Source organism: Geotrypetes seraphini, chromosome 9, assembly GCF_902459505.1.
Source record: "Geotrypetes seraphini chromosome 9, aGeoSer1.1, whole genome shotgun sequence".
In the NCBI taxonomy this organism is placed as follows: Eukaryota; Metazoa; Chordata; class Amphibia; order Gymnophiona; family Dermophiidae; genus Geotrypetes; species Geotrypetes seraphini.
This window is the reverse complement of record NC_047092.1, coordinates 181579860-181600697: the sequence shown is the minus strand read 5'-3', so window position 1 is coordinate 181600697 and position 20838 is coordinate 181579860. Positions and strand designations below refer to the sequence as shown.

The window sequence follows — 20838 nt, the reverse complement described above, 5'->3', positions numbered from 1 at the left end:
TGTTGTCAATAAATAAATAAATGCCATTTATGCAAAAATGTCCATTTCTTCTTGGTAGAATTCCCATCCTTAGAAGCAAATTTAATAAGGTGACTTTGCTGTACAGAATCACGCAATGACACAGAACGTCTCTCTTCTTTTCTTCCAGCTGTTCTGGTTCTAAGCATGAACCCAACTGTACTGAGGAGGAGAAAGAGGTCATTGAAAGCAACAGCTTCTGTGGTATCATCACTGATGCAAATGGGCCTTTCAGATGGTGTCATTCTGTCCTACCCCCAAGCGCTCACTTCACCAACTGTATTTATGACTTGTGTGAGCTGAAGATGGATCCCGACTCGCTGTGCAGGAGTCTTCAGTCTTACGCAGATGCATGTCAGGCACACGGCATGAAAGTAGAGCCCTGGAGGAATGCAACATTCTGCCGTATGTACAGGAATATTCTCCCTCCTCGTAATGCTTTGCTCCTTTATAATTAATTAAATGAATGGATGATCTTACTCTAGAACTACAATTTTGTTGGAGTTGATCCATTTCTACTGATTGACTAATCACAAATTAATTTCATTTCACAGCAATCCACTGTCCATCCAACAGTCACTACGAACCGTGTGGCTCAGCTTGCCCTGCCACCTGTGTCAAACCCAGTGCCCCTTCGTCTTGCTCCCTGCCGTGTGCTGAGGGCTGTGTCTGTGACAATGGATTTGCTCTCTACAATAATAAGTGTGTTCCCAATAACCAGTGTGGATGCTGGAAAGACGGTGTTCACTATGCTGTGGGATCTGCCTTCTGGACCGATGACACGTGCTCAGAAAAATGCAGCTGCCCCTCAGCAGGAAGCAAACTTATCTGTGTAGATGGAACATGTCCAGAACACCAGTACTGTGGAATTTCAAATGGCAAACCCGGATGCTATCCCTACACTTATGGGATCTGCCGCGTACACAATGACCCTTATTATAACACTTTTGACAAAGTGACTCACAGCTTCATGGGCATCTGTACCTACACACTGGCCAAACTCTGTACCAATTCCACTTCTCTGCCATATTTCAACATTGAAGCTACGAATGAGCATCGTGGAAACTCACACGTGTCCTATGTTCAAAAGGTTGACGTTGAAGTCTATGATCACAAAATTGTGATGATTAAAAGGGAGCCAAATCGTGTTCTGGTAAGTGTTATGTTATGGTTTTACTTCTTTTCATGCTATATAAAGTATATTCCTCATTATTGCAAACTTTACACTCTCTAGTGACGGCTTTCGGGGAGGTGGGGAGGGGGACCTCTTTTTCGGACTATTCCATAGTAGCAGAATCCATCCCCCCTTTTCAAGGTTCAGATACGTTATGTACATGGGGTGCACTAGCCCTGCAATCTCCAACAGACAGTATTGTCAAGCATGAGGTATAATGCTATGCTCAGAGTCTGGGGGGTGGATGATTTGTGAATTTAATACAGTCATACGGAATGAAACTTGATATATAGGACATATATTTCATGTCTTGAGGAAGATACGATACACACTTTTCCATGAATATCTCCTCCAGAATATCTCCAAAAAGAATGAACTTGTATTACTTTATTCATAAATTATAGTAGATAATGACCAATTGGCCCATCCAGTCATCCCACTTAAGTTAGCTTTGTTTCTACCATTCAAGGTAGGTCATGCAAGCTTTTGTACTTTAACCAAATCCAGCCTCTCCCATCCAGTCTTATCTATCAACATCAATTTTTTGTACTTGCTAAACGTACGGAAATGTTTATTTTTGTCAAAAATATTATTTTAAACTATTTCCACTTATTTTGCATCCTTCTCCTTTGTGCTTTCATCTCAATGGAAAGTAGGCCTAGCATCCAGCACCATGAATCTTCATTTGCAATACTGATTTCTTCCTACTTTAACTCCTCCCAGCTCATTTAGCCCAGTCATTGCGGTGTTAGGCCTCACCTGGGACCATGAGCTAGAGATTCTTCTAGAATCCAGAAGTCATGGGCATGAACGGTATCCACTAGATCTCACCACTGTGTAGCAACAGGGAATCCCTCTTTTCCTGGGACTGCAGCATATTTATTTATTTTTAAAATTTCTATACCGTTTAAAACTAAATGGTTTACATGATTTACATACATAAAATTGTAAAAAAACCATGATTAAACGAACAAACAAATAATCAGGATCACTTGCAGGTCATGGACCTGGGGGGCCGCCACGGGAGCGGACTTCTGGGCACGATGGACCCCCTGGTCTGACCCGGCAGAGGCAATGCTTATGTTCTTATCCATAAAATAATACCAAAAACTTGTTCAAAGAGTCATGAGTGATTCTGCAGTCAACTACACTCAAAAAGTATTGGCTAGAATAAGGCGTCTACAAACAATTGTGTCTTAAGTAATTTTCTAAAACTACCCTTTTCACAGCATTTTTGTATTTGGCTCACAATGGAGTTCCATATTTTAACTCCTCATTTTACCAGTCTCCACATGCTTCGGATTAGCATTTGTTTTTAGTAGAACTAAATTCTCAGAACGTAATGATCTATTTGGTAAATAATTAGACATGTTGTTCTGGAACAATTCAGGTATGGTTCCCTACAAGAATTGATGGCATCATGACTACTTTTTATTGTATCCTGAAAACAACTGGTAACCAGTGCAATTGTTGGAGAAAAGGTGAAATGTGATCATACTTCGATAATCCCATTATCAGTCCTGCTGCTGCTTTTTGAGTAACTTGCAATGCCTTGCACCTCGCTTTTGTTGTTCCAAGGTATACAGCATTGCAGTAATCAAGTCTCGACAACACCATAGCCTGAACAACTATGCAAAAATCAAAAGGTGAAAGCATAGGTTTTTTTCGATGCAGTCAATGCATTTGAGCAAAACATGCTTGTACTGTCTTAGTTACTTGCAACTTGATTGTAAGACCTGAATCCAGCCTTACACCTAAAATGGTCATTGACTCAATTACTTTCACTTCATTAGGCCACTGGTAATTAGGTTTTCCTACAAACATTATTTCTATTTTATCCACGTTTAATTTCAAACCTTGTTCTCCCATCCAGTCCTCAATTTTACACATATAATTGCTCAGTAACTTTTACATTACATTAGGGATTTCTATTCCGCCTGTGCCTTGCGGTTCTAGGCGGATTACAATATAGAAATATCTGGGATATTCCAGTAGAGTTACATTTCAGGATAAGAGTAAGTTACAGGAACAGTAATGAGTTATGATACTACAATTTCAAAGAAGGTAATACTTGTTACAGAAGATAATACATATAACGGAAGATAATGCATTTAACAGAGGTAATACATGTTAACTCGATCGGTTGAATCGGGTGTAGTGTAGCAGAACTTTTCTATGATTTACGTGGAGAATGGAAGACCTTTCACAGAAAGGAACCAGTCCTCCTCATGGACACTTCAGCTTTAGCCTGGCCCATGTTTTCTTCTCTGACCAGACTCTGCTCTCTTTTCCTATAGGTTAATGAACGATGGACAAATCTGCCAGTACTGCTAGCTGGAGGTGCTCTAAAAATAACCAAGAGTGGCCGATATTCCATTTTGGAGACTAATTTCAGACTAACTGTTTCCTATGATACTGATCATTCTGTTCAAGTGAAGATCCCCACCACCTACTTCAACCAGACATGCGGCATGTGCGGTAATTTCAATAATCGGAGAGAAGATGATTACATGATGCCCAATGGACAGCAGGCTCAGAATTCAATTCAGCTGGGAAACAGCTGGGTAACCGATGACGATGATCCCTCATGCGTGGAGCCTCCTCGTCCTCCTCCATCAGTAACTCCTGGTCCTTGTGAAGAAGAAGATCTCTGTAAATTGCTAATAAGCAAAGATACACCTTTCAGTGTCTGTCATTCAGTGATTAACCCTGAGAGCTTCTTTGATGCCTGTGTCTTTGAGCATTGTGCTGGAAACTGTGTATTGTGCCAAGCTTTGGAGGTCTATGCTGATGCCTGTCAGCAAGAAGGAGTCACTATTCCTATCTGGAGAAACAATACCTTCTGCTGTGAGTATTCAGAGGTTATTGATTCTGTATTTCTAATATGTGAAGTAAGATCATTAAGGAGGCCATTTCAGAGAGACTATTCTCCACATAAAGTGTCCTTTACTTGTGGAAAAGATTCATAGCTGTTTATACGTACAGTATGTCAGCCTGCATACTAAGAGTAACACACCTACTTGTTCACCTGCTGTGTGTAGGCATTCCTGGGGGCAGTATTGAAGTGGAATTGTGATGTTCTGTGTGTATTTTCTAAAATACATGAGTACATGCATAGAATAACGCATATTTTATGCCTTTTTTGAAAAAAGAATTCAAGAAAGTGTGGGACAGACACATGGGATCTCTTAGGGAGAGAACAAGATAGTGGATGCTGTGGATGGGCCATTTGGCCTTTACCTGCCATCATGTTTCTATAACCATAAAGCTCTATGAGCTCACAATGCAGGTGTAAAGAGCCTTAGCCAATGGGAAGAGGAGATGCAAATGTGAAGAGCCTTAGCCAATAGGGAGAGGAGGAGATAGTGGATGCTCTGGATGGGCCATTTGGCCTTTACCTGCCATCATGTTTCTATAACCATAAAGCTCTATGACATCACAATGCAAGTGTAAAGAGCCTTAGCCTATAGGAAGAAGAGATGCAAATGTTAAGAGCCTTAGCCAATAGGGAGAGGAGGAGATAGTGGATGCTGTGGATGGGCCATTTGGCCTTTACCTGCCATCATGTTTCTATAACCATAAAGCTCTATGAGCTCACAATGCAAGCGTTAAGTGCCTTAGCTTATAACAATAATGCTCTATGACAGTGGTTGTCATTGCAAGGCCCTCTAGCCAGTGGTGGCACATGGAGATCTTTTTGGCAGCTTGCGCTACATTTCGGGTTTCCATCCCCCTCGTCCTCCCATGGGATCAATTGCTGAAGCCATTTTTTCTCTCTTTGGGCTACCAGCAGCTTGAGGGAAGCAAACTCCCTGCCTTTGCGACCCAGAAGTTTTCCATCTGCTACTGCTTCCTGTCCCTACAGAGGCACAAATGAGTACAGAGGGAAAGTTTCCTGGCTGGCAAAGGCAGTTTGTTTACTTCACTCTTGGTGCCATAGGTCCAAAGAGTGAAAGAGCTGCTACCGTAGAAGATCCTGTGAAGGGGAGGTCGCAGGGGGATTGCAGAAGGAGTAGATATTATGCTGGACCCTAGGGAGGAATAAAAAAGGAATATGATGCCAGACTTTCGGTGGAGGAAAGAGAAAGGGAAAGGCAGGACAGAGTTGCCAGACCATGGTAGGGAGTAGGATGAGGGAAGAGAAAGAGATAAGAAGAGATACCAGGCCATAAGAAGGGAGATAGGGAAGGAGAGGGAGGGACTACTGGAGAGGGAGGGAAGAAGAGAGAGATGTTAGACTAGGTAAGGGAAGGAGGAGAGAGAGTGAGATTCCAGACTAGGTTAGGGAAGAAGAAGGAAGGGAAGGAAAGGAGAGAGATACCAGATCACAAGAAGGGGTAAAGGGAAGGAGAAAGATGAAGTAGTGGAGTGGGAGGGAAGGAGAGAGAAATGCCAGACCAGGGAAGGGAAGGAGGAGAGAGAGGTAGGGGAGAGGTGGAAGAGAAGAACAAAGAGATGCCAGACGACAAAGAGGGGGAGGGAAGGGAAGGTGGGGAGAGAGATACCAGACTGTGGGAAGGAGAGGATAAAGATCCCAGTCTAAAGGAGAGGGAAAGAGAGGGAGGAGATGGTACACAGTGATGGGAGGGGTGGGGAAGGGAAGAGAAATGGAAGAAATGCTGCTTATGGATAGATGGGAATAGGGGAGAAGAAATAGGGAGGGGAAGGGCAGAGAGAGGGAGGACATTGTGTAAATGGAGAGATGGGAAGGTAGACAGATTTGAGGAGAAAGCAGAAAAATAGAAGAAAGTTGAATGTTAAAAGTTAATACCAAAGATGGATGTAGGGCAGAAAGTTAAGGAGAGAAAAACAGCCAATGGATAAAAAGGCCCTGGAGTTTAATAGATCAGCCTCTTGCTTTTCCTTTTAGAATAGGCTTCAAATAAATACATTCTTGGGACCTTCATAGAGTTGCTCTCCACATATCTCAATTTCTGACTACAGAATCCTCTATATCTAACATCTTAGAAAGGATAAAGTTTGTGTTTTGTAAGTGCACCTTTTGGCCACTTTTAGATTGGTTTGCCTGTTTGCTGCACATATGTAGGAGGTCATTTTCTATGTCAGTTTGGCACCTAAAACGCTGATTTACGCATCTAAAAGAGTTTTATAAAATGATCTGACACATGATACCGTGAAGTTCATCCTTGCAACTGACATTGGAGGAAGCACTTTCAGGGGATGATTTTGAGCAGAGGGCAGGCAAAGTTGCAATTTAAGTGCATTCTTTTACTGCTAACATTTATGACTGATCCCAAGCAGGTGGGATGTCCATGTTTTAAATTTAGCTGCAATTTCTGCAGGATTTGCATGAGTGGTTTACAGCTACAGGTTTAAAATAGACACCTTTTCTAGCCCTAAATCCAGGCGCCTGTTATACAATTACTGAACTCTCTAACGGGAATGTTGTATTTGCAGTAAAATGAGAAATATTTGAGTATATGATATAATTTTTATAGGTTTTTTTTAAAGTTTTTTTTTCTCACCACAACCGATTTAAAAATGACATCATGGTTGATGGATATTCTACGTGAGAGTAGTAATTCTGAGTAGAAATCATCTTAAATGTGCAAAATAATTTTGTTTCCAATCAAATTAAGTTTACAATCCTGATTACTTCTACAAGGGCTCCTTTTACAAAGCTGCGGTAGGAATTCCCAGGTGGCAAATGCAACACAGCCCACTCAGTTCCTATGGCCTTTGTCTCATTTGACGCTCTTGGAATCGCTTCCGCAGCTTTGTAAAAGCGGTCCTAAATTAGAGTTTAGTGTTCTCTATGAATTACTACTAGCTGTGGATTGATTACTCAATAATGTCACCTCCAGAACTATTCATTGCAATGTAGCAACACAAATACTTGGAAGTGTCACCATAAACTCTTCTCCCCTAGGGTAGATTTCTGATGTGCCTTTAATTCCTACATTTAAAAAACAGGAACTGTTTACCTTCTAGCTCTACCATGCTCATCCAATAGCCACTACAATGCTTGCACGACTGCCTGTCCTGCAACATGCGTTGACCCCTCGGCCCCTGAAAACTGCAGTAAGCCCTGCATCGAAGGCTGTGAATGTGATGATGGATACGTGGACAGTGGAAATACCTGTGTTTTGAGGGCTGACTGTGGATGCTGGTACAAGGAGAAATACTACACTGTGAGTGAGAGAGGCTTTTCCGTCATAATATTAAGCAACGTTTCACTGATATTTGATTACATGAAGACATTATGATCTTTCTTGCAGAAAGGAGAGAGTTTCATGGAAGGAAACTGTCAGATCAAATGCCAGTGTATGGGAAATAACCGAGTGGAATGTGTTTCAGTCGCTTGTGGCCCAGATGAAATCTGTAAAGTTCAAAATGGCCTCCTGGGATGTCACCAAGCCAGCACTGCCACATGTCACATTTATGGAGACCCCCACTATGCAACGTTTGATGGGAAAGTTCACCACTTCCAGGGTTCCTGTAATTACACAGTGGCTGAAACATGTGGAAATAGTTCTGTGGGTTTTAGTGTTACAACAAGGAATGAGTACAGGGGGAACCCGAGCTGGACGGCCCTTAATTCCGTGGCTCTTTCTGTGAACGGTATTCACATCGCAGTCAGAAAGCACAACCACGTCTATGTAAGTACATTTCTGTGGTTGATGTTACATGGCTACGACATCAATAGCCACTATCAATATAAAATCAATATTGACTATCAATTTAAAATTCAGCATACTAAACTCTGTTTAATTTCCCTTCTGTAAAAGGTTGTAAAAGCAAGAAATTCCTAAATCACTCTTTAGCATCTCAGGCAGCTTCTCCTGAAAAAGAATTTCGATCATTGTTGCTCACAGCTGTTTATTACAGACATTTTAGAAAACACCTAAAAACCTATCTTTTCAACAAATACCTGACTAGCTGACTCATTCTAATATACGATTATGTTCAATGTTTATAATCTTTCGTAAACTGCATAGAACTTTTTGGTAGCGCGGTCTATAAGTACAATGTTATGTTATGTTAAATAGCTCTCTCATGCTTTATCTCTTTCGTTTTGTTTACTGTCAGGTTAACAATGGATTATTGACCAGCTGCCCTGCCAGTCCCACCCCTGGAATAAACATTTCATGTACCACATCGCATACGATCATCAGCACCAACTTTGGTCTTGAGCTCCAGTTTGATGGTGACCAGGAACTCTTTGTCAGAGTGAAGGAATACTATAAAGGGTCATTGTGTGGTCTGTGCGGGACCTACACTAACAACCAAGAAGACGATTTCATGAAACCGGACGGAGTGGTTGTTCCAGACTTCAATGAGTTTGGAAACAGCTGGAGAGTTCCCGATGATGAATGGCCGTAAGTAACTTGGCTCTTCTTTCCTTTAATTAAGGCTTTACTGACAAATCACCTATGAAAAATCCTCTTATTTAAAGATAATTTAGGTAAGGTAGGATTAAATTGTAACTTGCTTTTTATTTATTTATTTATTTTATGCTTTTATCACGAGATTCACTCAAGGCTATGACAAACTTCATCTATCGTATACAAATCAGTAGAATTGGCCAATTTTTACCATATATCTAAAATCTAGTAAAGCAACACAGCATTTGACAATAGCTTGTCATTGTTCTGTCCTCTAATTCAAACACCTAATTGCATGTAGGCAAAATTTACATCATGTTCCATGTCTTATCAGATCCATCACCATTGGAGGTCATCAATAACTGTACCTTATTTGTTCCTAGCTGCAATGCAACAACTGATCCCAAACCATGTCCACCAGCCCTGCAACAGACAGCTGAGGAGGACTGCAAAGTCCTAACGATGACCAATGGCCCTTTCAGCCCCTGCCATTCTCTTATCCCACCCAATGTGTACTTTGAGAGTTGCGTCTATGACCAGTGCGCCACAGGGGGGAGCTCTGACCAGCTCTGCGTTGTCCTGGCATCCTATGCGGCTGCGTGTGAGGCGGCTGGAATACTTCTGGGTGACTGGAGGAAAGGGACCATATGCGGTAAAGTCTATTAATAAATGTTACCAGTGATTTACCAAAAATTGGTTTGATTTCCTTATCCAGAGCTTGTAGGCATTGCGCTGTTATTATTAGCTGAGAAATCAAGTCTTAGAATTCCTTTGTATCCATACTAAGAAATCTCTTCTGCTATCAAGAATTATAATATGTTTTAGTCCATTTTATATAGAAAGTTGTAGTGAACAGTACGTATGGTTTTGTACATTTCGTAGGGTGAAACATGAGAAAAATATAACTCTGTGCTTTGAACATCTATATACAACACTAGCCAACCAGTTAACCAAGACAGGAACAGCTTACAGCTATTATAACTAAACCTTCTTCTCCAGGCTCATTCATTTTTAACTGGAAGCCATCTAGTCAAGAGTAAACATCTGTAATTCATACTTTTCTTTCAAAACACTGGCCACAGCAGCCACAACATTTCTGGGTATTCAGAGCCACTCTCAGAATACTGTCGCCATCTGGTTAAGTTTCGGTATTGCCCTGACTCTGTTCATGCTTAAGCCCTAGTTTATCCACGTAAGGGGTACATCTTTAAACAAGGTGCCAACATTTACAGGGTCTTTTACTAATGTGTGCTACCGCACCTTAGTAAAAGACCCCCTTAGTCATCAAAAATGCAGCTAAATATGAGCAGAATATTTTCAAACAATCACAAGAGGTTGTGGTCTAGGGTGTTGATGGCAGATGAAAGATTTGAGCAAGGTTTACCAAAGAATCATTGCCTAGGTTTAGACGTCTAAGATCATCAGTAAACATAAATGAGATTCGTTATTTTTCTTAAGGCACCGACTCCATTTTATAGTTATTAATCATGCAATAAGTTGTTCTTTTTTTTAAGAAAAGTGAGTTGACGTGGGAATCTACATTGGCCGGTGTTTTCTTCTCTTTTAGATCTTTCGTCTACACCACCATCTCCTTCCACCACCTCCTCAGGTGCACCCAGCACAACAGGTACAAAAAAAAACTTCTGTTAGACTTTAGACTTAATGGCATAAATCATTATTGCTGAGATTTTAAGGCTGCCTGCTGGCTAATTTCTAACCAGGAAACTCGTTATCACGTTAAAATGTATCCACTTAAGTCTGGGTGAAGTAAGAGGTGCTCTGAGAGGGGTGGGCACAAGTTTAGTGATGTTAGAAAAATGATACTGTAATATAGAAGTGATATAAATCTAATAAGAACCTAATACTGTTACATATTTCCTTTCTCCACATTTGAGCAACTTTTATATAACTGTCCAGTAATAGATTCCAGAGGATCATTATTTCATTGCTTTTTTGTTTTTAACCCTTAAGTAGATGAAATATTAGATAATTTTTAAATTGCTTATTACATGGCATCTGTAACTTATTTTTTATCTCAATTACATAAGTAACTTACCCCCTATTTTACTAACGCTTAAGGCTCCTTTTATGAAGCTGCGTTAGCGGTTTAATGCGTGTAATAGCGTGTGCTAATTTGCCAGCCACCCTAGCCGCTACCGCCTTCTCTTGAGCAAGCGTTAGTTTTTTGGCTAGCGTGGAGGTTAGCACGCACTAAAAAGGTGTGTGCGCTACAGCCGTTAACGCGGTTTCGTAAAAGGAGCCATTAGTCTGGGTTTTAGCGCTGGCAGCAGCGGTAACTGCTCCGATGCTCTTAGGAATTCTAAAACCCACTCTATGCATTAAAGTTCATAGTCATTCTCGCGCGGAACTTCGATGCGCCGACAAATCAACACAGGACCCCAGCGCCCCACCTAAAAAGTTACTTTTAAAGAGCTTTGATGCGGGGTGTAAGTGGGGAACCCTCCCAGTTTACTTCATACTCTTCACGCTGCTGTAGGGGGGGGGGGTTTGGAACTCTCCAGTATACAGTAAACTTAACTTTTTCCTGATTTTTAGGAAAAAGTTAAGTTTTCTCTATAAAGTGGGGGATTGCACCCCCCATGCCCCCCCCCAACGGCAGCATGAATATTATGAAGTAAAATGGGGGAGGGGGGGTTACCCCCCACACTCCACATTGGAGCTCTTTAAAAGTAACTTATTAGGGGTGCACTGGGGTCTTACGCTGAATTGTCTGCGCTGCAATATCAGCGCGGCGAAGTCTCGCATGCTTTTGTCCCGTCACCAATATTACAGTTAAAAAAAATAACCTTCTGCATTTTGTCAATTATCACTTCTCAGTCTGCAATTTTCAATCTTGCTAACAACCCCCCCCCCCCCCCCCATTTACTGAACTGCAATAGCATAGGGAGCCACGTTGCATGCTCTGCGCAGCTCCCGACGATCATAAAGTTCCTATGAGCCTGATGCTCCCTGCACTAAAAACCACTATGCGGTTTAGTGAAAGGGTAGGAAACTTACTTATCCTTGGATAATAACTTTACTTTTACCTACAATGTCCAGAGATTAATCAATAATATAGTCATTGATTTGATAGTGGAACTTGTATGGACCGACTTTGACACCTGTGAGCTAGAGAATCCCACTGCAAATCTTTATTGACCTTCCTGGCACCAACCCATAAAAATCCAGTGCTGACTGCGATTATTAAATATTGTAGGGAGGAGCTACTAAAGAGAACTTTGTATGGTAAAACATGATACATAAACTGCCAGGTACTTGGGACCTGGGTTGACCACTGTTGGAAACAGGATCTTGGGCTTGATGGACCTTCAATCTGTCCCGGTATGGTAGTTCTTATGTTCTTAAGTGGCATTGGGATGCCTTTCAGAACACTGAGTGTATTTATTTATTTATTAAAAAATTTATATACCGCATACAACTAAATACCTTTTGAAGACTGACCTCATCATACTTTGGATTTCAGATGAAACAACTATATATGACATATCCACAATAAAAACAGCTCTACCTCCAGGACCAACAGCTACCACTGCACAGCCAACTCCAACCTTAAATTTCACTCTAGAGCAGTAGTTCTCAACCCACCCCTCGAGACAGTCCAAGTGAGTCAGGTTTTCGGGATACCCACAAAGAAAATGCATAAGATAGATTTGCATAAAATGGAGGCAGTGCATGCAAATTTATCTCATACATATTCATTGTGGATATCCTGAAAGCCTAACTGGCTGGGGGTGTCCCGAGGACTGGGTTGAGAAACCTTTCTCTATAAAAATGAAGAATAATTGTTCTTAAAGCAAGCCAGAGCTAGTGGTTCCAGAAATCCAGTGTTGATTGTTGTTTAATAAGTTCCAAATCGGTGTTTATTTCAAAGACTTGTCACACAGCTAACGATGCAATAACCTAGGATTGCCATGGTATTACAAATTCTTCTTAACTACTTCTGAATTTGGACAAAGCTTTAGAAATGTCTTCTTGTCGCTGGTAGGTATTGTCCACACTAAGCTTGTTCCAAGGCGAAGGCTTTATGTTGAAGCCACTCTCACTAAAACTTAGAAATTTCCCTGTAAATCGGACAGTGGTACAAGATTGTGACTTCTGTATGGTTATTTGTAAACCGCCTAGGTTCAGGCAGTGTATACATTGTTAAAATAAATAAATAAGATGCAACCTCTACCTCAAGCAGAACCGTCCCTCTTGAGGCAACAGTGACCACTAATATGTTCCATTTACCCGTTGGGCTCTGAAATTGGTGCCTAACTTAGGCAAAGAAAACCCTGGCAGAAATTGGGGATGCTGAATTCTGCCTAAGCACGCTTAGGCAATGCTAAGCATGAGTCTACCTTATAATGGGTGCCTACGTTTTATAGAATCGGTGCCTTACCTTAGCTGGACTTTATAGAATCAGGGCCTCAGTGAGCACCTTTTTTTTTTTGGATTTCAGATGAAACAACTACACATGAAACATCTATCATTACTACAGCTCTCCCTCCTGGATCACCAATTCCAACTTCACCACCAGCTCAAACAGGTACTGTAAGTTGTCCTACCATTAATTCACTTCCTTAGAAGCTAGGAATAATCGTCCTTATGACAGGCCCGAGCTAGTGTTCCAGAAGTCCCATAGTCATAAAAATGCACCTCAATTCCAGTGTGCATCCTTGTACTGGAGAAACATAACATTAAGCCCAATTCTGCATAGAATGTTTGGGTGGGAAACGGAACCAAACTGTGGAGAAACACAATGTTCTTGACTTTGCTTTATTTCTTCAAAAAGTCTTCAAAGAGTATTTTAAAAAACTTGTCCACATTGATCTTATTAAAGTCTAACAGACCCGACACGGGCCGTGTTTCGGCTGACAAGCCTTCCTCAAGGGTCCGATCGTGAATGATGTGTTTTGGAATTGTGGAGCTCATTTCCAAATCTCGAAAACACAATAAGGAGAAAAAAGTCGGGAGCTGTGTTTCTCCACCTTTTGCTTCTATTTGGATTGCTCCTTTTTCTGTCTTCCTGTTTTGCTTCTCTGGGTAGGAAATGGAACATCCAGGTCAGATATTCACAGTAACTTGAGTATGTTGCAAAATTCTTTACTAAAGGCCGAATCTTTTCTAAAATACATATTCGAGTGTAGAAGCATCCATTTCACAAATAAGCATAATCAACCTCCATCTTTCCTAAGGCAAAAGCAGTGAAGACTGGTCCATTATATATGTCCAAATGTCAATAAATTTGGAAACGTATTTACAGTTGGAAACGTATTTACAGCTGGTTTTAAGAAAGGTTTGGACAAATTCCTGGAGGAAAAGTCCATAGTCTGTTATTAAGACATAGGGGAAGCCTCTGCTTGCCCTGGATTGGTAGCATGGAATGTTGCTACTCTTTGGGTTTTGACCAGGTACTAGTGACCTGGATTGGCCACCGTGAGAATGAGCTACTGGGCTTGATGGACCATGGGTCTGACCCAGTCAGGCTATTCTTATGTTCTTAACAACATCAGACATGATCACCTTCAGATTTCACTCTTTTAAATGCATTTTTTAAAACATTAAGGCCTCCTTTTACGACACTGCGATAGCAGTTTCTATCACAGGGAGCCGCACTGAATGGCCCGCACTACTCCCCATGGTCATTGAGTTCCTATGAGTGTCAGGAGCAGAGCGCATTTAGCGCGGCTCCCTGTGCTAGAAACTGCTGTCGCAGTTTCGTAAAAGAGAAGTAAGTCTTAGCTACCAAAGTTTAGACCATTCTTCAAGCTTTGCTAGATCGCTCTTCATGTCCTACACCTTCCAGGATGTCTGCCCTATTTTGGGTTTTCTTGCCAGTTTTCTTTGTCCATTATCAAATGTTTAATAATGTATATCTGATACACAAATTCACATAGTGAACAATGGTTACAGTTATGTGGTTGCCACACTAGTTTACTTGTATATATAGAAACAGAGATTAATATATATAAACAACTATAAAAATCTCATGCTATTTCCTACAAATAAAGGAAATGAAGCATTATGAAACATTCACCCACTTCTTTGTTTATGCCTTAGATAAGACAACTGTGTATGAAACACCCATTATGATCACATCTCTCCCTCCTGTAATAATCTCCACAGCACAATCAACTTCCAGTATAACAGGTAAATTGTTTATCATTAATTCAGAGGTATGCAATTATTTATGTACTATAGTCCTTAAGCCCATTACATTAACGGGTGCTAGAATAGATGTGTCTGTCTGTCTTTTTTTATTTCTCTCTCTCTCTCTCCTTGGATGCTGCCTGTCTGTCTTCCTTTCTGTCTGTTTCTCTGGCCCCCTGTGTGTCTGTCATTCTTTCTCTGTGTCTCTCCCTAGGCCCCTGCCTGCCTGTATTGCTCCCATTCTTACCCTCCCTCCGTCCCGGCTTCCTGGTGTCTTCTGGCCAATCAGCACGAACCGCTGCCTCCGCCGCTGCTCCTCTTCAAAGCAGCCTGCTGAGGATCGTGGCCAGCTGTAGCGAACCTCGCAGGCCGCTTTCCACCTCGGTAGCGATTGCATCAGGAGCGGCGGCGGCGGCAGCGGTTGGTGAGTGAGGGCGGGAGGGGGGAGTCGCCGGCATGTTCTCCTTGCCTCCGTGTTCAGAAATCAAATTCGGCAGGGAGGCAGACACCATGGTGGCAGGGATCACAAAACCCTAAGTGCGCATGCGCGCATAGGGTTTTATTATAGAGGATGGGGTAAATCTCCATGGGATTTAACTGTGCATCTCCAGCATCATTATAACCATCTGTCTGGTAAAGCTCTTGAAGTTTCTTTTTTTTTTTTAAATTTCAGATGAAACATCTATGATAACCACAGTGCTGCCTCCTGAGTCGCCAACTACAACTCCATCACCAGCTCCAACAGGTAAACTGTACTACTTCCTCAGAAACTAGGAACAACCATTGAAAGTAAGCCAGGGTTAGTGGTCCAGAAATCCCATGCTGAGAATGGAAATTATAGACTGACGAGTTTGATGTTGGTGCCAGGCAGAATGGTAGACACCATTAGAACATAAGACCGAAGGGCCATCAAGCCCAGAATTCTGTTTCCAGTGATGGTCAATCTATATCCACAAGGGAAGATTAATGAGACAAAGACAACATGGATTTAATCAAGGGTGAATAAACATGTGGATAAAGGTCAGCAGTAAATATTATGTATCTGGATTTTCAAAAGGCATTTGACAAAATACCTCATGAAAGACTTTTGAGGAAATTAGAAAGTCATGGGATAGGAGGTATTATTTTCTATTGGAAAACAGGCCAGTTCGGTTCATAGACAAAATTGCGCGAGTCAACGGCACGCCGACAACTGAGCGCAAGGTTGATGGCGCGCCGAAGAAAAGCACTATTTTAAAGGGTTCCGATGGGGGGTGTTGGTGGGGAACCCCCCTATTTTACTTAACAGACATCGCGTTGGCGTTGTGGGTGGTTTGGGGGGTTGTAACCCCCCTCATTATACTTGAAACCGAACTTTTTGCCTGTTTTTTAGGGAAAAAGTTCAGTTTTAAGTATAATGTGAGGGGTTACAACCCCCCAAACCCTCCACAACGCCAGCGCAATGTCTGTTAAGTAAAGTGGGGGGGTTCCCCCCCACCCCCACCCCGTTGGAGCCCTTTAAAATAGTGCTTTTCTTTGGCACGCCATCAACCTTGCGCTCAGTTGTCTGCGCTCAGTTGTCGGCGCGCCGTTGTCTCGCGCAATTTAGTCCCGTCACCGGCCAGTTCAGTTGAACTCTCAGGGAGGTCACAACACATTATGATGCCACTAAACATTTTTGAAAGTTGCACCGCCCTTGGCCGGTGCCTGCGGTCACCAGGTGTCCAGTGCCGCAGCTGAATCTTTTCTCGCCCAGTTTCCTTGTCCAATCTGAAATGTCTAGTGATGTACTTCTTATACAAGAATTCACATAGCAAAAGTTTGAAAAGCTGGAGCATCACTGCTTGTTTATATCCTAGATACGACAACTGTGTATGAAACAACCACCATAGTTCTCCCTCCTGTAGTCACCACCACGGCACAGCAAACTACGACAGGTAACTTGTTTTATCATTAATGCAGAAGTGTGCGAGTATTTATGGGCAGGAGAAAATCTCCAAGCAGTGTACAACTTTCCTACTCATGATGGCATCATGGTTCGGCACCTCTAGGCAGCATTATTAGGGGAATATGAAAGGACTGGCAAAAGGAATCTCACATTCCTCCTGTCTTTGGAATGATAAGGGCCAGATCTTCCCTGATCGAGGGATGTCAGAGTGAGCTTTTGATATGGAAAGACCTTTTGCCTTGTTCCTTATGTTTCCAGTACAGTTTGTAATTTAATTGTTTCTTGTAGGTTTTTAAAATAGTTTATAATATCTTTTCAAAATAAAAATGAAAACGTTGTTTTTACTGCCAGATGTGTGTTGTACGTCCTAAAAATTGATGCAGCAATTATGTTTCACTGATGAGAATCTGCTCATGGAAATTAAGATGGGAAAATTGAAACCTATAGTCGAGAATGGAGATTATAGAAGCCTATTCATATTTCCACATGGAAATACTGGCATTTAAACATGTATATCACATACGAATGTAAAGAAAAACAAACAAACCAGTTTTAGAAAGCTTCTATTACATGTAAAAATCCAAACTACATAGGGCTAGATTCCGACCCCTTTAAGACCTAATTTCCCTCCAACCCGATTCACTAACCTCTGTCCCGATCGTCCTCTGATCTGCGCATGCAAATGAGGGGGGAACGGCATTCAAATGCAGGCAGGAAGCGATTCACTAAAATAATAAAAAAAAAGCAACACCAACTGGGCTGGCCGATCCAAAAATATGTGGCTGCTGAGGTCCTTTCCGACTGCCCTGCCTTCTGCCGCCTTGCTTTCTGCCGCCTTGCTTTCTGCCCTGCTTCTCTGCTCTCAGCCCCGATCTCCTCTCCTGCCTGCCCCGAATCCCTCCTGCCGCCCTGACTCGCCGCCTTGCTCTCACCCCGACTCTCCTGCCCTTCCCCCGCACTACGGGCCCTTGGTTTTAACCCGCGGGTTAAAACCATGGGCTCGCAAAGAAAAAGTAAAAACAGCTAGATTAAAAATAAAGTTTAAAAAAGAAAAGATTGTTGCTCTTAAGCATGCGCAGACCATCTACAGATGGTCTGCGCATGCGTCGGGATCGCTAGAGAGGGTTCATAGACATAATCGCGGAAGACAAAGGCACGCGCCGACAACAGCGCAAGACGGAGGCACGCGCCGAAGAAAATGACTGTTTTTAGGGGCTCCGACGGGGGGTTTGTTGGGGAGCCCCCCCACTTTACTTAATACAGATCACGGTGGCGTTGTGGGGGGGTTTGGGGGTTGTAACCCCCCACATTTTACTGGAAACTTAACTATTTCCCGAAAAACAGGGAAAAAGTGAAGTTTTCAGTAAAATGTGGGGGGTTACAACCCCCAAACCCCCCACAACGCGGTGCAATCTGTATTAAGTAAAGTGGGGGGGTTCCCCCCACGCTCCCCCGTCGGAGTCCCTAAAAACAGTAATTTTCTTCGGCGCGCGCCTCCGCGCTGCGCTCAATTGTCTGCGTGCGCCTTTGTCCCGGCGCACTTTTGACCTGACACCGCTGGAGAGCGATCCCGACAGTCAGAGGGGGCGTGATTCCGATCGCCCTCATTTGCATGAGGGCGACCCGTGAATCAGCCCCCCCCCCCCCAGAACGGATCGGATCCCTCACGGATCGGGTTCGATCCGTGCCCTTTGTGAATCTAGCCCATAGAGATTTCAAAGAAGGTGATTTGGGTGGAACAAAGAGAATGGGGAGAAAATTTCAGGATGTTTTTTTGGCGCCTACGTGTTAAAAAAAAAAAAAGTGTTTGTTTCAGCCAGAGCTTTACGCGAGAGATTAAGGGAGCCATTCTCCTTAATTCCATGTCGTTTTTGTCAAACTCTAAAATAAGAATACATTAACCCCCCCCCCCCTTTTACAAAACCGTAGCGTGGTTTTTAGCGCCGTATGAGGCGGTAACTGCTCCAGCACTCATAGAATTCATATGAGCGTTGAAGCTGTTACCACTGCAGCTGGCACTAAAAACTGCGTTTTGTAAAAAAAAAAAAAAAAAAAAGGGGAGAGGTAAAAAGTATAGCCTCACTACTTAAATGTCAGCACTCACTTGAGTAGGTTTGTAAAATGGGGCAAATACACATGAAAGTTGCAAAATTGCCCCTTCCCTACTTAAGTACCAACACCTCCTCATGGGAGCTGCCTAGTCTATGCTGTTTATTTTTTCAGTATACAGTATATATATCTTTTAAAGTAGATGCTCCCTCTAAAAATGGTGTAAAATACGCATGCATACCTGCAAGTAGGTTAGAAAAGTCTCTACATAGGTGGATCCTTTAACCCTTTCAGGACCATAAGGATCGTAGGCCAATTTTTGTGGTTTTGACGACATTTTTATGGTAAAAAGGGCTTGCAGATGCCAAAAAATTGATTTTTTTTGTGAAATATCATTATTTTTTTGTTAAAAAATCACACTTCTGGCTTATGGACAGTGTGGCAAGTGAATCTTCTCGTCAATCTGGCAACGACGCTAATGAATGAATGTCGGAACCAGTTTGTTTACATAAAGGCAGTATCCTATGGAATCCGTACATATCAAATTTAGAACTGTAGACTATGCCAATCAAAATTTATAGGATTTTAAAGTTATGGGACAAATATGTCCCTTGGTCCTGAAAGGGTTAATAAAAAATACCACTAGAGTTGATCAGGACGTCTCAATTCTGACCTTTACATTCTATGTAAAAAAAGAGCTTCACATGTATAAGTCAAAAATATTTCCAAACACCCAGACTTGAAGGTTTTGTTCACAGTATTCTTGTCTTGACTTCAGTTGTTGAATCTACCACAGTTCCAGACACAGTCGTTGAACCTACCACAGTAGAACCTACCACAGTTCCAGAAGTTGAACCTACCACAGTTCCAGACACAGTTGTCGAACCTACCACAGTTGAACCTACCACAGTTCCAGAAGTTGAACCTACCACAGTTCCAGACACAGTTGTCGAACCTACCACAGTTGAAGCTACCACAGTTCCAGAAGTTGAACCTACTACAGTTCCAGACACAGTTGTTGAACCTACCACAGTTCCAGACACAGTCGTCGAAACTACCACAGTTGAACCTACCACAGTTCCAGACACAGTTATTGAACCTACCACAGTTGAACCTACCACAGTTCCAGACACAGTCATTGAAACTACCACAGTTGAATCCACCACAGTTCCAGACGTTGAACCTACCACAGTTCCAGACACAGTCATTGAAACTACCACAGTTGAATCTACCACAGTTCCAGACGTTGAACCTACCACAGTTCCAGACACAGTCATTGAAACTACCACAGTTGAATCTACCACAGTTCCAGACGTTGAATCTACCACAGTTCCAGACACAGTCATTGAAACTACCACAGTTGAATCTACCACAGTTCCAGACGTTGAACCTACCACAGTTCCAGACACAGTCGTTGAACCTACCACAGTTTTTGAACCTACCACAGTTCCAGACACAGTCATTGAACCTACCACAGTTCCAGAAGTTGAACCTACCACAGTTCCAGACACAGTCATTGAACCTACCACAGTTGAACCTACCACAGTTCCAGAAGTTGAACCTACCACAGTTGAACCTACCACAGTTCCAGAAGTTGAACCTACCACAGTTCCAGACACAGTCGTTGAAACTACCACAGTTGAACCTACCACAGTTCCATCTTCCACTACCAGAATTGTGACCATCCTAACAACATCTTCACCTAAGACGACAACGAAGACCCAGAGAACAACTTTCTCCACAACTAAGTCCCCAATCATAGGTTAGTTGTTCAGCATATTTTGCAAGCGGGCCAAATGATGCTATTTAACATTTCAGATCTTGTATGGAGAGATTCCTGACAGTTCCCCCGGATTCACTGAACTACTAGGCAGATCTGTTGAACATCGCAACTCAAACCGTTTGATATTATCTTTTCCATTTATGAAAGGTCTAATCTAATCTAATCTAATTTAAACTTAAGTTTGTATACCGCATCATCTCCTGAAAGGAGCTCAATTCGGTTAAGAAATAAGTAGCTGACAAAATTAGTAGTAATTAATTTGAGTATAAAGATATAATTTATTAGTCCAAAATTTTCTGCCATCTAATAGAAGGTTCACTATCGATGATATAAGATGATTATCTGCAATTTATTTAACTATCAAATCACAAAAGTATAGAATTTCGTA

The 20838-nt window shown here is 42.1% G+C and overlaps 1 protein-coding gene across 1 annotated transcript in view; it reads left to right on the top strand.

The window, feature by feature from the left end:
- The window catches only part of LOC117366936 (IgGFc-binding protein-like), a 164457-nt gene that overhangs the window by 78136 nt on the left and 65483 nt on the right, over positions 1 to 20838 (top strand). The window contains exons 56-68 of the mRNA XM_033958996.1: positions 149 to 423; positions 573 to 1171; positions 3490 to 4039; positions 7145 to 7344; positions 7432 to 7812; positions 8243 to 8532; positions 8922 to 9190; positions 10106 to 10165; positions 13001 to 13087; positions 14602 to 14691; positions 15365 to 15436; positions 16530 to 16607; positions 19464 to 20429. Of these exons, the coding sequence (XP_033814887.1) occupies positions 149 to 423; positions 573 to 1171; positions 3490 to 4039; positions 7145 to 7344; positions 7432 to 7812; positions 8243 to 8532; positions 8922 to 9190; positions 10106 to 10165; positions 13001 to 13087; positions 14602 to 14691; positions 15365 to 15436; positions 16530 to 16607; positions 19464 to 20429 (3917 nt within the window). The remainder of the gene's footprint in view (positions 1 to 148; positions 424 to 572; positions 1172 to 3489; positions 4040 to 7144; positions 7345 to 7431; positions 7813 to 8242; positions 8533 to 8921; positions 9191 to 10105; positions 10166 to 13000; positions 13088 to 14601; positions 14692 to 15364; positions 15437 to 16529; positions 16608 to 19463; positions 20430 to 20838) is intronic.